The sequence below is a fragment of the Alosa alosa genome, chromosome 21, assembly GCF_017589495.1.
Source record: "Alosa alosa isolate M-15738 ecotype Scorff River chromosome 21, AALO_Geno_1.1, whole genome shotgun sequence".
NCBI classification, from domain to species: Eukaryota; Metazoa; Chordata; class Actinopteri; order Clupeiformes; family Clupeidae; genus Alosa; species Alosa alosa.
This window is the reverse complement of record NC_063209.1, coordinates 10757234-10774416: the sequence shown is the minus strand read 5'-3', so window position 1 is coordinate 10774416 and position 17183 is coordinate 10757234. Positions and strand designations below refer to the sequence as shown.

Genomic DNA, 17183 nt, shown 5'->3' with positions numbered 1-17183 from the left:
TGTTAGATTGGGCTCAGTTTAATGCACATTTTCCAAAAATCTTCTGTAGTCAAGCGTGCTGCATCCAGGAGGCTATAATTAGCCTAATCGGCAGGCTAAAAGAAATAAAATTGTTTTGGTTCACCATACAGATAACTGAGAAGGTGGTTGATGTCAATCAGCGGGTCGAGGATGACATGGAGAAGGCCAAGGGTCCCAGTAAGACTTAGAAAAAGAACAGCAGTAATCACAGTGTAAAAGCCCAGGAAGTGTCTGAAGCACAAGGAAGCAAAGTGGCCGTCAATGTAGTGTTCAATCAAAAGAATGTATTAAAATATGATTTCATTTACATAAGTGATTCAGTGCATCAGGCCTACCGTATTTTAGTCATGCTGGATTGTCCACAAGAGTATATATGTCTTCCCAGGATATAAACACCTCCCAAAACAGCTGCCAGTTCTGGGGAAAATAAACACAAAGAAGACTTATTAGCAAGCTAAAACATTATACCAACCTTTTAGTATTGCATATAGTTTGTGGTTCATTTGGAGGTCTCTCATTTGGGTACCTTCATTGAAGAAAAGCCCTGAAGTCCACAAAATCACAAGGAAAATTGGGTAGAAGGCAATATACTTTTTACTAGAGAGAGAGAGGGAGAGAAAGAGAGAGATAGTAAACAGTGTTTCACACAGTGACATTCTAATAGTCAAGTAGTGATAATTTACATCCATCTAGATCTGAGCATCTCTGTGGTAATGTCAGACTGCCCAGAAGCAGGTTGCATTAACATTGACCACCATTGTCATAATTGTTTTAATGTGGTATGCAATTCACTGCTTTACAGAACATATTTTGTTGTTATTGTTGTTACTGAGTAATTAGAAAGTGTGGTGAGCAGTGGAGGTCTTACTGGGCCTTTAATGTTCTCTCAAACTGTTCCTTTAGTGCACCGGTCATCACTGTGTGCGCTGCCCATCTTTTCCATAACAGGCGTGCTACATAAGCTGGGGGGGGGGGGTGGGGTGGTGGGGAGGTCAATAAAAACTCAATAGTTTTTCAGTTTCTTCACCTTTTGAGGGGGGGGGGGGGGGGTGCTCTATAACATCTCAGGTACAACATTGTGCAATTAGGCCTATAGAAGCAACAGACTTGGCTATAGATTAAGTTACTCTATTGGATTTGTGAATATAAAATAATAGATAAAGTGATGCGGACAGGGACATGCCTCTAATACCAACCAACAACATAGAAAGAATAATATACACGAATCCGGCGAAACTACCTGAAGTAAGCCGGCGCCATCACTGAGCTGTTGCTGGGTAGCATTGCGCCAGTGCCTCCTATTGGATTCGTTGCGTCCACTGGGATAACAGCCGGCGATTTTACGACTGTCTCACTACTTCTTTTATAATGTCAAGTGGGAAAACATGTTCCGTTTTCAATTGTTTCAATTGGCAGTCTGATGAAGAGCCGAAGGGCTCGAAACGTCATGTGTATGGGGATTGAAATCAAATAAAAGAAAATAAACGGAGAGCAAGTGTGCGGACCTTCTTTCTTACTGGATACCGTTTTCAATTGTTCCAATAGCAGCAATAAAATGACCAGTTGGTCGGAATAAAAGAAAAATGTGAGATACACAAAATACCCTGGGTCGACTGCCCGTCTGGTAGCCTAACGTTACCATGCGGTTTGCACAGATAGCAGTTAGCTGTACCTTACCCTTTACTTTTGAAATGTGAAAATTAGATAAACAATGGTCACAAATGAAAAACATGAATTCGTTTATTTGATATCCATTCATTTATTTATTGTTGCCAAATGGACATATATTTGTATGGTTTCCTCGTTAGCTAGCCTAGCTAGCATAGTTATTGCTAACGTTAGCTAGCTACAGTAGTTAAGTAGATATAATATCAACCTAGTCCCAATTATGTCTTTATTTCCTCATTCTCTACTCTAAGCTATTTTCATAAATAATCTGTAAGATCGTTTGTACCTTCATCTGTGACCGGAGGCCACTGTCTAACATAATCAACCCAACAAGCCATACTGCCTGGCTGTAGCTGTCATTGAGGGTGCGTTATCACGGAGGTTTGTTTACATAGAACTACCAGTAACAGCTCAGTGGACGCCTCCACAGAACGCTCGTCGGATTCGTGTAGGCTATAAACAAGACAGACTAGGTACATGAAGCAATGGACTAGTCAGGACTAGTCATGAAGCGATGGTGTCATCATCCGTCTAGTCTGGCCTCATTGCAGCTATGTAAACGATAGCCTATATAAACAATAGGCATACAAAAGACTAAAGTGTGATAAACCAGACGTATAGGCCCACCCTTACCTGTGTGAAGAGCTGACACAAGTGTCACCGCGCCGAGGGGAAACGGTATCTCCATGTCCATGTTTCTTAGAAGCCTGAACACTACGGCCGTCCTCTCACCTAATGGCTGTTACCTCCAGAGGGTTGCATGGCCTTTATGTCACCATTATGACAGCATCAACTCTTATCTGTTACGCATCGCGTAAATAGAGAGACAGTCATGGAAAAAAATAATACAAATAAATAAATAAATATATTTATTTATTTTATTTATATATAAAGAAAGGTAGCCTAATGCATTTGCTTCAGAATAGCCCAAGAACCATTCAATTAATCACACATTTAAAAGCATTTATCTAGGCCACATGGTCGTACTGTGTAGTCTGTTGGATGAAAGCGCGCATGGAATAGGCCTAGCGTAATTAAAAGGGCCTAATGCTGCCACCTTTATTAAACTACTAAATGCAAAACAAAAAATGTATAATTACCATCATACAAGTATACTGTTGATTCTCTCTCATATTCCATCTTTTTTACACCCTTGTATTCAAAATAACTGTGCCCTATGCTTAGATAGGCTACGGCATGTGTGGTCGAGCCGCCAGTGATGTAGCTCGATGATGTCAGACCGCGCTGAGCACTGAGCTTAACGAAATCGGAGGCTCCGCGACTGTCTGCCCTATAAAACGCGGGCGGTTCACGCCCTAGTTTAAAACATTTTCTAGTCGTGGTAAGAAATAACAACAATGGACAGCGATGACGACAACATTGAGGAGGTTGTAGAGGGTATGTTAGTTTTTCTTTATCTTATCAGATAAACAGAGTGGGGTGTTATAGCCTATTGGAGTTCAGCCTGGAGGCTAACGGGCGATACAAACACTCGGCAGATTGTCATCATATAGCCTATTTCATAGCAGTACGAATTGACGTTCGGCTGTTAGGGCCCTGGTATGTGCCTCTTCCAACACCCGGTGTCTATTTTCGAAGAAAACCTGCTGGCGCTGCATTCCGAGCAGACAGACTGCTTGGGTGGACTGTCGGCCTCTCGCTGTATTCGAAATCTAAAAAGCTCTTTTCCTGTTTAAATTCGTTGCTAATGCATGTAGCCTTTTGTTGTTACATCGTACAGCCACTTTGTTGCCAAAATATTGATCTGCTGCAAGTCATTCTTTCACACAGAAAGTAAAGCGCAACTTTGTATCATACATACAACGGTACTGATTCCTATGTTGACATCTAAAGTTTGGGAACACTGTTTGCTGCTAACCACGTTTTGGTATGATTATAAAACATGATAGAAACAAAGATTTTTTAGAAATACGAAATAAAAACAGCTGTGCCGTATACATCATTTTATAATTGACAGGCGACTATGTGAGAAGTTATGTGCAAGCTATGTGTAAGTTAGCTTACTCAATAGTCAAGGCGGCGTGTTTCTCAACACACGTGTAGACTGCCTCGCCCTCGTGTCATAGGCATTTTGATATCAGGAAGAATATGAGTCCTAATGAAAATCGATCTATAAGCTGGTTCTGGGACAATAGCCTACAGACTGCAGGTGTACCCGGTCAACTACAAAACCTCTCACTAGGCCTGATATTCAGACTGATACTCCGCTCCACAAAGAAACTGATGGTATGGGGTAGTGTTGCTGATTTGGTGTTGCTCCTTTTGATATGATCCATTTTGACATACGAAACCTCTGAGTGTGGTGAATATGTTGCTCCACTGGTATTGGCTGTTGGCTATAGATCTGCTGGGTCTGAATGTAGGCTACATTCACAAAACAAGGTGAGGAGTTTTTTTTGTTTGCATCCACAAGAGATCCCATACATTTATTTCAAGGAACATAATTGACAGAGCGTTAACCTTTTTTCAATTTCAAGTTTATCAGTGGTTTCTGTCTTCAGTTGAAGATAATAGGATGTGTTAGATAATTTCTATGCATATATTTCTGTGTGTAGGCCCCTTGGATGAGAATGACCAACCACATGGATTCTGCATGGTCACCTACTCCTCCAGTGATCGCTTTGAGGGACACTTTGTCCATGGAGATAAGAATGGAAAAGGGAAATTCTTCTTTTTTCGATGGGAGGTCTGTGGGTCTGCGTGCATGCTTGATCATTTCCATTATTACATAATTCTTAAGAAAATGTCATATGCTTTCAGTAATGTGTGTGTGTGTGTGTGCGCGCGTGCGTGTGCGCATGGTTTGTCCTAATGACACAGCACGTTGGAGGGCTACTACATGGATGATGCTCTTCAGGGCCAGGGTGTGTATCGGTACGAGGACGGCGGGGCTCTGCACGGGACCTATGTGGACGGGGAGCTGAATGGCCCAGCGCAGGAGTACGACCAGGATGGGCAGCTCATCTTCAAGGGCCAGTACAAAGACAACATGCGCTGTGGCCTGTGCTGGTTCTACTACTCTGTGAGTTCCAACCCCCCCACGAAGGTTAATTAGCGACAACAACAGGCAATGTGCAGATTAATGTTATCACAATACCAAAATTATTGATTCAATACTGATATCAAGTCAAGAATACTTTTAAAAAAATTATTTGATTTGGGGGCCCCCACCACCTGGACATCATCAGTAATATTGAATATAGTGTGATCATTCACACCAGTGGCCATCCTGGATTCCGCTCGACCCTACACACACACACACACACACACACACAGCGGGGTGCTTTGCCGCTCTTGCGTGTCCCGCGGTCGAAGTTCAACCATGGTGCGCTGTAAATCATAGGTCTTTTACACTGAGCCCGGCGGAAAGCACAAAAAAAATCCTCGGGACATTACCTCAACCAAGAGCAACCTACTGTAGTGGAGAGCGCAGCGCATGCCGCATGCAATTTGAAGTCCCCTTGAGGAGGAAAAAACATGCGTGCTAGGGGAGGCATTAGAAGCATGCACATACACAGTCATTCTTAAAAGTATCGATACTAATAAAATTAGGTATTGTGACATTGTTAATTTCAGGGTACTCCCCTTGTCTCTCAACAAACCTACATGCATGTTTAAAGAAAACATTAACAATCCTGCAATTGTTGTCATAAAAGTCCACTGGCTAAATCGTGCTTAAACCTGCATCATAACCACGCTGCGCTAATTGGTTAAAAACAGTTAATTCTGCAAACGTACCACCACAAATAGAATTCAATTCTGTGGGAAACACTGGGTATTGTAGTATCAGTGCACCGTGCAATACTAGTGCATATTGTTTTACAAACTTAAAAATGTCTGTCTATCTGTCTGTCTGTGTGTTAAACTTTCTCTCCTCTGGGTTGTGGGTCCTCAGGACCGGGGTTGTGTGGTGGGAGAGGTGAACGATGAGGGCGAAATGACGGGGAAGCAGGTGGCGTACGTGTACCCAGACGGCAACATGGCTCTGCTGGGCAGCTTTGTGGACGGGGAGCTGATCGAGGCTCGGCTCGCCCGTCTGACTGTGCAAGAGAGTGGCCGACCACGCTTTGAAATAGTAGATGACCGTGAGTCACAGTTTAAAAAAAAAATACCTGCATTATTTAGCAGAAACCTTCATTCTGACTGAGGTGCAATTAAAATTCTCTGACACTGACTACGTTTCCATGCACACCTACATTAAGGGCCATATTCTAGTTATTGCAACATTCAAAATAAGATGTTTCCATGTCCAACAGAAGTGTCTCCATGTCCACCAATTCTTTATCTGTCAACAGTGCGTGCAAAACCTGCTCCTTTGAGCATTATGCTTTCACCAATCGATAATTCCATCATGACATATAAACTTTCACATTTGAAAACAAAAATTGACATCTTTACTCAAGGAGTGCAAACTTTTCGCTATGTTTGCCAAGTGTCAGAGCATTAAACCAAGCTTCCAGAATTCCTTGTATGAACATGCGGAGATAGAATTTAATATTCCAAAAGGGGCAATTTCTGACTAATGTGTTTACGTTAAAGGAGACATATACCCTCTATGGGTTTTTAGTAAATGGAATAGGAGCTTAATCGGGTTATGGCAGCTGGAATAAGATCATGACTCACACATAATCAGAATATTACCATTATTCCAAATAAACCGTAATATGGTGTGCATGGAAATGTAGTCATAGTGTTGATATAATAACACAATGTAATTGTGTATTGTATTATGTTCTTTTTTCCAGGAACTGTTTACTCTTATGACAAATCCACTTCTACCTGCATTGCTAACCACAGACTTCTCCCTGATCCATATGAGAGCCAAAAGTATGTATGCTAAAATCACACAAAAAATGTCCCACTACACACCAAGACAGATGTGATGGTCACAGCCATATGGAGTATTAATACAGAGCTGTGTCTCAAGGTTGCAGCAGCACTGTGCTTTGAATTACAGGAATGATGAGTTATGCATAAATGTATGAATTAAATCTTATGTCAGTTTCTTCTGTGTCCCAGTGAGTTCGTTGAAACCTAGGTCACCTAGGTCAGTTTTACACCTCTCTCTCGATCTCTCTCTCTCTCTCTCTTTCACTCTTGCTCTCTTACACACACACACAACGCTGCTTACAGTTTTCAATTATTTTACTCAAGCCAGTTTTTTTTAGATCGTTTACTGGTGTGCAATCTGATCTGAGTTAAGTTCATGTGCCTTCTTTAGTGTGTATGTAGGACAGTCACTGATCTCAGGAGCAGGTGAAGGTCTGTTTACCAAGATGGATGCTGATCCAGACACTGTCATGGCCTTTTATAATGGAGTTCGCATAACACACTCTGAGGTGATAATATGGATTGTGTGTTTGTGTGTGTGTGTGTGTGTGTGGAGCCACTTCTGACCCTGTGTATGTTGAATTTACAATTCTATATGGACAAGCATAGGGAATTCTGATGAACACACAAGTTTCCATTGAGTTGTTGATTCCTTGAGACTGAGATAAAATGTCACAAAAATGCTAAATTTGAAAATTTTTACATGATTGAAACTCATTGCTGTGCAGGTGGACAGTCGTGATTGGTCGGTGAATGGTAACACTATCTCTCTGGATGAGGACACAGTCATCGATGTTCCTGGGCCCTTTAATCAGACGGACAAATACTGCGCCTCGCTCGGTCACAAGGCCAACCATTCCTTCACCCCCAACTGCAAATATGACCCGTATGTGTCAGATACTGCCTTTTCATTATTGAATTTCATTACACTTTTGTTTACATCATTTTCATTGCAACTACTATACCCATTTGTCCTCTCTTGCTAAGTCTTATTACTAGTGTCTAGTATGTTGTATAATGACGACAAAGAAAAAGGTTGTGGTAGATTGAACAGAATATGTTCTCTTGTGATGTGAAGGTCCACAAGCCTTCAGTATTCACTCAAATCCCCAACCCACCCATATTGTCTAAAACGTGGGATCTGTTATTGTGTGGTACTAGGCACAGTCAGGACAACAACGCTGAGATCGGCATCCACAAACAACTACTGTGGTATTTGCTTTGTAATATTACTTTGCTTTCTCTCTCATATTAGATTTATGCATCCTCGCTTCGGCCTCATCAAATGCATTCGGACAATCCGGGCTGTGCAGAAAGACGAGGAGCTCACTGTCGCCTACGGCTATGACCATGAGCCTTCTGGGAAATCTGAGCTGCCGGCGCCAGAGTGGTACATCAAGGAACTCCAGGAGTTCCAGGAGCGGAATGGCGAAGTGCCGGCGGGCATGAAAGCATGCTAATGACACTAGCCACTCTGTGTGCGCCTTACCTGCCCCCTTTCAGTTGCCACCTCACCCCTTACACTTAACTCGGCAGATTTTCCTGGGTCCACACACCTGATGTTCTGCCTCTTCACCCATGTCTGTCTCTCGCCATCTCGCTCAGCTGTTACCCACAGCCCAGGCACATTCCTGTGTGGGCTCATCCTGGCTTTGCACCCTCCCAGACTTGCTAGTAGTTGACGGCTACAATGTTACAATACCCTACTCCTGTCCCCTCACCCCAACCCACCCTAGACCAGTATCCCTCCCTGTCGTCACCTATTCTGTAGCAATCGCCTGAATGTAACCTGGTCCCCAGCAACACCCCCACCCCTTTCTCCTCTACCCTACCAATTGGTCCAATATAACCATGTTTGCTGTCTCCGTGCAAGTGAAGTCATCAGTTGCTCCAGCTTTTTCACAGTGAAGCCAATGATGTCTGGAGCCACTTGTGAGTGAAACAGTGGTGTTTACAGGGACATTGCAGGAAGCCTTGAAGATCAGCACAATACTGTGGCTACAGTCAGCCACTGAACATCACACACACACCCACATGCACACTAGCCCCAGAGGAACTATGCACACATCGTCCAACCAGGTGCTCTGCATCCTATACAGATCTGTGCTTGGATCATACTTCCGCATCAGTGCTGTGATCAGGACAGTGGGATGAAATGGACTGTTTTGTGATGGATTGAATCACTCAAGGCTTCCACTGAATACTAAAGGAACTAACTAAAATATAAACCTGTGAGAAGTCTGCTCAGGTCTGTGCAAGCGGGAGTTTTCTTGTTACTTTTTTTATTTATAGTACAGCGAGTTGTACTCTATCACTCCCTTAGACAGACTTGTTTCACTGGAGCTACAGTAATACAACCATTAGTATTATTTGTTACATTATTTTCCTCTTTGCCTTGTATTATTAATATACCATTTCTCTGCTTACTGACATGTTACTGATTATGAATGGAGGACCATTTACAAGTGTGAGTGTGAGAGTGGTATGCCTGAACGTGCAAGCGGTAACAACTGGAGTACATTGTTTAGAGTGTGGGTAATAGCAAGTGTTGACGTTTTCTGCTGTAATCCAGACCATACTGAATAAAAAAGTTACCACAGCTGTTATGAATGATTGTTTTTTGTAGGCCTAGTGAAATAACTGGTGCGACAAAATTGTTTAGGTGACTGCTGAAGCGCCAGAAGAGAAAACATTAAAAAAGAACCTTTTGAGATGAAACCTCATTTAGGGAGGGACATTTTCGTATTGCACTTGAAATTCGGAAGAGGTTAATGGTTTCTCTCAGTATTTACAATCTACTTATCTTTTAGCGTGGCGCCGTGCGTAACGGAGGGAAAAAAATCAGGGCGTGGCCGCGCCTGGCACCCGCTGGTTTAATAAGTGACAACACCGAAGGGTTTTCACCTACTCACCTGATCGACTTTCCAAACAAAGCAGACCGGAAGTGTCATGCCAGCCTGTCCAGAGGGTTCAAGGTACGTTTGTTTTCCTGGTTCTATTTCGTGTTCTCTAGCTCAATGACCCTATTGGATAAACAACTAATTTTTTTTTTAATCTGATCTGTTAGATCTGTTACCCGGAGATTCTCAAAACGTTTTAAAAAGGTTGTTTAGTCTATGGCTTTAATCACCAGGTGGATCTAATTTGAGATTATTACCAAAAGTATGGAACAACTGTGATAGGCTACTACTGAAGATGATCTCCTGAAACCACTCAACAAAAAGGACTTACCAAAAACTTTCAGCGATACAGTCTTTGTCATCTCAGTACTACGATAAGTGATCCGGACATGGACCGGTACAGGTACTTTGTCTTCAACCAGCGGCATATCGTAGTACTGGGGATCTTACAGGTAACCTGTGCCGGGCTGTGCCTGGTGTGCGGCTGCATGGACGCGTTCTTTCGTCTGAGTACCACTCTCAGCCGCACTCGGGCTCCTGTATGGTGTGCGCTGGTAAGCGCGCACGTGCACACACACGCACACACACTTACTTAAAACGAATGTGTTGAAAACAACACAAGTTGCGTTGTTTTTAACATATCTGTGTGTCCAGATAGGGACAACACAGTTTGTGTTGTTTCCAACACATTGCTTTTGTTATTCGTTACACACACACACACACAATATTATGTCTTTGTCTCTGTGCTGGATACTAAAATACTATACTATTAATTCCATCAATGATTTTTTTTTATTGAGTTTTTTTTTTTTTAAATTATTCTTATTATTATTGAATGTAATGGGTTTTAAACATTAAGAAGTAATTTGACTGAACACCATCATGTGCTTCTTGGTCAGTTAGATTGTGTTTGCATGGTCTGTTTTGGTTTCCTCCTTCCTCTCAGATAATGGCAGTGCCTGGTGTGCTGGCCCTGTTTGCCTCACAAAGGAAGAACCCCTTACTGGTAAGCGTCATGAAGAGAAGATAATATTTTCACAACTGGTTTAGGTGATGGGGACCAAACTGCTATTTATCAAATTTACAGTGAGTAATTTATAGCTGAAGCTTTTATCCAAAGTGACTTACAACAATAAAGGTACAGTGCCACTAGGATGTTAGTGCAGCAATGAGCATAGAATAAAATAACCGTTGAATCGAAGTCAGGGGAGGGAGAAGAGAACTGATGTTTGAAGTAGGCCTAAGTTTGTACTAGGATATTAAAGTCAACATGCACAACATGTATAGGCTATTGAAGACTGGACAGGGTGAAATGTTTGCATAAAAATGTGTATGTGGTGACCTTTTGGTCCTGTTTTGTGTGCATGTCAGACATTACTATGTGTGATCTGGACAGGTGAGCATTATGATGGTGTCCTCGCTGTTCTCCTGTCTCGCCGTGATGATTGTATTCGCATATGCTGGTTTGACCCTCAGCTATGGAGAAGAAGATGATGAAATGTTCGACCATCATATCCCAGACGTGGTACGTTCCTCTTGATTCCCTCTCCCACGAAGACATGATCTCAAAAGATCTGTCAAGTCTACGCTGTGCACGATTCAGATAATGTAGCGTGTAATTTGGCTAGTTGTGACACTGACACACACACACACACACACACATACAGTCTTTGATAAGAGTAACCCTATAATTACATATTCAGAATCAGACACTGAAGCATCCCACAAACCCATTCGGAATTAAGAATTTCTACTACTCAAAAACATTTTTATAACCTCTTTTAAAGTGAAACGGCTACTGGTTTGTTATGGTTTGCATAAAAAAAAAAAAACCACTGTTTTCAGACCATCTCACTATGTCAGAGTGCAGAAAAATGTCAGGGACTGGTAAATGAAGAACTTATAGCAGTGATTTATAGCACCATCAACAATTTTTTTTTTTTTTTTTTTTTTTTTTTTTTTTTTTTTTTTTTTTTTTTTCTTTCTTTCTTTCTTTCTTTCTTTCTTTCTTTCTCTCGCTCTCTCATAGAAGTTTGTGCTGGGTCGAATGGTGAGGGGGGCCAATGCCACTCTGTTGCTCTCGGGCATGGGCTCTCTCCTCTTCTCCAGTCTGATCACACTGGTCGGCTGTCGGAGTCTGCCCTTCTGTGCCTGTTACGACGGCCGCACAGGCCTGGTAAGGGAAACGGTTATTTACAGCCAAAACAGCTTCAAAATTAGGCCAAAGTTTGCACAAAGTCAGTAGTACTAAATAAGGAGCAAGTCAACATTGCCATTACTGCTGTAGTCTTGTAATTTTTTACAGTAAATCAAAGCACCATCTAAGTATAATAAAATATAAAAAAAAAAAAAAATTTCCTCTCCATTAATGTGTGTAACCACACGATGAAGGCGCACTTAAAAATCCTGTTTGTTTGTTTGCTAGGCTACCAGTGATCTTGAAAAAAAAAAAAAAAAAAAAAACCACTGCAGAAGCATTACTTACTGTATGAGATGGACACACCCATATGTCACTGCTCTAGCCTCACAATCTCAGCCTCTCCGTGCCTTTTCCTTCTCTGTGAAAAGTCTAGAACATCTGCACTTTGTTCACAGGAGACTCTAGTGCCCCAGACTGACCCCAGCTCAGGCACAGAGCTGGTCTGCACTTGGCAAGGTGAGTGGCTCTGACCAGGGGAGAGGATGGAGGGTATTAGAGGGGCATTACCATGTTAGAGGGTAATTAGTATCATGTTAAACGGCAGTGGCTCGGCTCCAGTAAACAGCGTGGTGGTGAAGTTGTTGGGATGCTTCGTGGCTTCTGACACTTTTTTTTTTTTCCCCTTTCCCCAGCAGGGGGCGATGATCGACTCTTCAATTCACCTGTGTCATTTGTAGACAGATGTGTGGAGCAGGAGCAGGAACCTTCCAAACTTCCTCCTTATGTTAGACTCACCTGAGAGACAATGCACACTAAAGAAAAAAGGCCAACTGAGGAAGAGTGTTGTGTGTTTGTGAACTCCAGAACTATGATGCCTTTAACATTTCAGTTTATTTCTGAACGATGCCTTTAACATTTCAGTTTGTTTATCTCAAATTGCCATCTATGTCCAGCCACTGACTACCTCTGAACATTTAACTGTAGAGGAGTTCCTTTCTGTGACAGTTTGTTTTAATTGTAATTCAAAAATGTATATGAATATGGACTATTTATTGTATATATGTAAGTGTGTTGTGGCCTCACAACAAACACAGCTTATCATATGGTGTCCCATAACAAAGGCCAGGGGGAAGCCGGTCTGATTTTGTATTTAAAATGCTTTCATCCTCTTATGTATTGTGTGTGTGTGTGTACATCTTGAAATAAAAAAAAATATTTTAGATTAAAAATCTATTTTACAGTTTTTCTGAGTTGCTTTGATGCATTTCGAAGATCAGAATTGAAATTCTCAAAACTGTTTGTTCAAACTCCATATCATCTTATCACTTGCACAGATCATTAAAGCAGCCAGATCCGTTTATTGGGTGCCACGGATGTCTATCAAATGCGTCTGTGCATAGCTCATCATCGTCTTGCTTTCCCCCGTTCTGTGATTGGTTCCCTATCTCAGGCGAAAATTTGCTCCATGGTCTCCAGGCTGCCTTAGCAGCGTGAATCAAATCGCGCGCAAGGCAGCATGGGAACACCCAGGCTAGTGGTGCACAGCTCTGACCAAGGGGTGTTTTACTGTATATTGGTCATTTTTCATTTGCACAATGCTGTAAAAGCCTTTGTTTTCTTTATACTGTCACAATGTCTATCAACAGAAAAAAACTTTGAAACATATTCACTGTCTTGCAATCAACCCCCTCCACCAACTATATGTGTAACTTTGTATGTTTTGAAATAGAAAATAGTGTTGCCTTGCACATTGTTTGTTAGACAATACTTAGAGTATAAACTGTCATATTGACAAGACAAAACAGTTTGACTATCTTGACAAACAATGGCATCAAGACATTTTGATTGCATCGACAGTTTGATTGGTATAAATATTTGCTTTTGAGGCATAAATTAAGCATTTTGAGCAAGACACACGCGTTTGCAGGTGATCCACTCTGCGGTGCAGTTTGCTCAAATTGTTTTGAGAATGCACTAACTGTTGTGCAAACATTAATGATTTGAGAAATGCACCAAAGCGACTAAGAAAAACTGTAACAGACCAGTAACCCAGCATGATGGTGAATATGTGCATATACTGTACTGTATTAAAAAAAAAACACTTAATAATAAATTACTGAAATGCTTTAGTTAATTTATTGCAAGGTTACAGAAATGTCATCACACACATAGTAAACCATTGCAGTAAAGTCATTCCCTTTCTATTTTGAGCTCAGACCTATGAACATGTCAGTCCCCACTCTCCCCTAGCTGTGAGATGCCATCTTTTCCAATTGCTGTTACATTGAGCTTTGGTTTCTGTCTCACTGTCATGTTGGAGTGACATGTTGTTCAGTGTCAGCCTCAGTAGGAGTTTAGGATTGAATCTTCACATACATAACTGTGCCGACTGCAGAGAGAGATCCACATAACCTGCCAAGAAACATCCTGGTGTGGTCAATTAAAAGTAATTTAACTTAGGTTTACAAAACTGAGGTAAAACTGGTGACCAAACTCATAAGGCAACCTAAAATAAAAGGCATATCGGAAATAGGAAATAAAAAAGGACACTTTCAATTGAAATACAATGAGGATATCTATGATAAAGCTCTGCAAATACTTTACAGTATTGTTGTTCTAAGCATCCAACCCAAAAAGAAGTGTACAAATAAATGTCAGGTGTACTTAAATGTTTACATTTTGAACTTAAGTTATGGTATAGGCTTGCTGCCATTTTATTTGCATGGTGGCAGTAGATTTACATTTTCCTCGGTTTGAAATCCCAAAATGTGGTCTATAGTATCACAGCACACACAAATACACCAGCCTGCTTTTGCACAGTTGTAGAAGTTTGCTTGGAATTAAACAAACAAAAGGATAGTATTTACACGTCACTGACTAACTTGCCACAGAACCTGCTGTGACGCAGTACACTGAAGTTGCTGAAGGGTTAGCAAGAGCGCCTGTTTCTTAATATCCAACATGCAAGCTATGGTGTATTCGATCATTAGGGGAAGGCAAACAGTTATTGTGCACACGCACACACACAGAGTGAGGGAGTAAATGTGGGAGGGATAGACTACAGGCGAGTAATAGCCCTGATAATCCTGACAGTCCAACGTGCATGAAAGCTGTGTAGCACAAGAGGTATGTTTTCTGGTTGGTTATATTTTTCCTTTTCACGTTGCTAAGAGCATTAAGCATGTAATTGTTTTGTCCCTTTACACAGCTCGCTATAGCTATACAGTTTTAAAAGACACATGACCAAGTCTGAGACACGTTACTGGTGTGAGATATGACTACTACCTCCGTAGTACTGAGATCTACAGTACATACACATACACATGTTTTTGTTGTTGTTGCAACTGTCAACAACTGCCAGTACATCTGCTGTCACAAAAGACTAAATTTTGCTTTTTGCTGTGAAGTGTTGGAGGCAACCACTAGATGGGACAATGTCCAAATGCACAGTTGGCCTCAGGAACATGTGAACGACTACACAGGCACACAGATAACATCCCTCAGAGAGGGGGAGACATCCTACAGTTCACGTAAATGAAGACCAAGAGACTGAGATGGCGGCTCCTGACCTGATTTAGAGGCCATTTCCTGATCACTGATGAGGCGTGTCAATGCAAAATAGTCTTTTCCCTTTACAGATGTCTTTCTTTCATGACAGGAAGTTCAATATGGTGTTTGTGAGTGAATGTGAATGTGTGTGTGTGTGTGTGTGTGTGTGTGTGTGTGTGTGTGTGTGTAAACCAAAGCCAACTGATGGCTTTCATACTCGATTAACGTATGTTACCTGGTGGGGGCAATCTCCTACAAGTGTGATATGCTTTAAACAGGCAAGCTATTCAAATCAAATATCCACAGCATCTTCCTGTACTGACCACTATGAGAAGAAGCAAACCCACTTCTCTTGTAAACCCATTCAATATCTCCCCACCATCTGCCAAATAACCCCTCCCCTCCTCTCCTCTCCTTCTTTGTTCTTCTCTCTCTTCGTTGACCATTTTTTCTTTTTCTCTTCTCTGTTCCTCAGCAGCTGTTGCAGTTCCACCCCCCTTTCTCCTCCTCCTCTCTCCGATCCTGGAGCGCCACTGTGTTGGCTGCTCCGGGTGGCTGGCTCAGCACCAGGGGCTTCTGAGACTTGAGCTTGTGCGCCACAGTCATGAAGATGGCCTCCACGTGGTCACTGTTGCTGCTGTAGCTATTGCCGCTGCCGCCATCGGCGTGGTTCGGGTTCTTGGCGGACGTTTCGAACAGCGGCATGGAGTGTGAGTCGGCAAACTGCTGCGCCGCCTCGGTGCCCACCTGGGTGGCGTGGCGAAGGTCACACTTGTTGCCCACCAGGATGCGCGGCACCTCCTGGCCCAGCGAGTGCTGCTTGCACTCCTCAATCCACGCCGGAAGACTCCGGAAGCTGGCAGCGTTGGTGATGTCGTAGACAAAGACGACAGCGTGGACATTCCTGTAGTAGTGCTGGACCATGCTCTTTCTGAAGCGCTCCTGACCAGCAGTGTCCCACAGCTGCACCTGCAAGAGACAAGAGGAGGACAGACAAACACATTAGGACAAGACAAAGGACATCTGTATTACAGAGAAAATACAAGATGTGAAATGCTAAATGCCTCAATATTTATGCAACATTCAGTCCAATATCTATTTCTTACCAATAATTTCTAATCTAATCTGAAAGATGCAACCCACACACTTACGTCATCCACCAAAATAAACAAACACGGTAATAATGTTATGTTTGTGTGGTTTTGGTTTAACTCTAGGAGTGGGTGTTTAAAACACTTTTCCCATTTTCCCACTTTTCTCAAGTTTAACCTACATTTTCCCACACAACATCTGGTTAGGCTACATTACATCTAACATGTTTACTCGAATCACTGAGCTAGCAAAGATCAGAGGACTTAGGCAATGCTTCAGAGTTTTGAAATATAGTTTAATGTAACATCTGCCAACACCCACCTTGATTTTTTCGCCGTCGATCTCAATAAGTTTCTCCCGAAAATCCACTCCAATGGTTGCTTCGGTTTTCTCCGGGAATTTACCCGCACAGAAGCGGTAGGTGAGGCAAGTCTTTCCAACCCCCGAGTCTCCGATTACGATGATCTTGAAGATCCGCGTTCGGGGAGGAGGGAGAGACCCCAGCGATGTGGTAATTTCAAGAGAGGATTCAACATCTGCCATCGTGTCCCCAAATGCAGGTGTAACCAACCAACACTGAATAACTAACGTCAACTAACTAGGACCCAGCTAGCTGGTGGTTATCTATCTATGCCCTCAAAGCTTTGCAAGCTTGCTGGCTAACCTTAGCTTAACAACTGGTTTAGCTATCTAAACATGCAACAAATATTCAAATGACTGACTTGAGATACGTACACATAATTTAGGGCTTCGTGAAATGCATAATATCAACAGTTGCGCAGCTCCAACTATGAGATATGTACAGTTACTGGCCCTGATTTGTTTGATCCTTCATTTTGCTGATGCATTCCAAGGGACTCTGCCCCTGTTTATGTCTGAAGCCACGTAGAGAATGTGGCTTTATCGCGAGAGTTTATGATAAAACTAGAGTCCGACTGGTCCGGCCCTGTATCAGCTGATTT

The 17183-nt window shown here is 42.2% G+C and overlaps 4 protein-coding genes across 6 annotated transcripts; 2 read left to right on the top strand and 2 right to left on the bottom strand.

Moving 5' to 3' along the window:
• mgst2 (microsomal glutathione S-transferase 2) lies at positions 1-9919 on the bottom strand. The gene is made up of 6 exons (XM_048232329.1): positions 9772-9919; positions 2323-2489; positions 890-983; positions 548-618; positions 357-438; positions 1-252 (listed from the first exon to the last, which is right to left on the bottom strand). Exons 2-6 carry the CDS (start codon positions 2381-2383, stop codon positions 96-98), a joined length of 465 nt encoding a protein of 154 aa, XP_048088286.1. The 5' UTR covers positions 2384-2489; positions 9772-9919; the 3' UTR covers positions 1-95.
• Positions 2609-9142, top strand: setd7 (SET domain containing 7, histone lysine methyltransferase). Its single transcript, XM_048232323.1, is given in 9 exon segments — positions 2609-3087; positions 4266-4381; positions 4383-4396; positions 4531-4732; positions 5606-5795; positions 6456-6537; positions 6932-7049; positions 7269-7426; positions 7796-9142. Coding segments are annotated over 9 exon segments (1125 nt in total). The 5' UTR covers positions 2609-3047; the 3' UTR covers positions 8001-9142.
• On the top strand, positions 9451-12771 carry zgc:113425 (uncharacterized protein LOC541425 homolog). Of its 3 annotated transcripts, XM_048232326.1 has the most exons (7): positions 9451-9515; positions 9674-9994; positions 10387-10446; positions 10837-10965; positions 11470-11616; positions 12036-12096; positions 12273-12771. In XM_048232326.1, the coding sequence occupies exons 2-7, from the start codon at positions 9830-9832 to the stop codon at positions 12377-12379; spliced, it is 669 nt and encodes a 222-aa protein (XP_048088283.1). In that variant the 5' UTR covers positions 9451-9515; positions 9674-9829; the 3' UTR covers positions 12380-12771. The 3 variants fall into 3 exon arrangements, with proteins under 3 accessions (XP_048088283.1, XP_048088285.1, XP_048088282.1); XM_048232328.1 differs by lacking the exon at positions 9451-9515 and having other exon boundaries at positions 9573-9994; positions 12276-12771; XM_048232325.1 differs by lacking the exon at positions 9451-9515 and having other exon boundaries at positions 9573-9994.
• A 922-nt stretch (positions 12772-13693) lies between these two features.
• On the bottom strand, positions 13694-17124 carry rab33ba (RAB33B, member RAS oncogene family a). Its single transcript, XM_048232324.1, has 2 exons — positions 16543-17124; positions 13694-16098 (listed from the first exon to the last, which is right to left on the bottom strand). The coding sequence occupies exons 1-2, from the start codon at positions 16762-16764 to the stop codon at positions 15601-15603; spliced, it is 720 nt and encodes a 239-aa protein (XP_048088281.1). The 5' UTR covers positions 16765-17124; the 3' UTR covers positions 13694-15600.
• Positions 17125-17183: the final 59 nt, after the last annotated feature.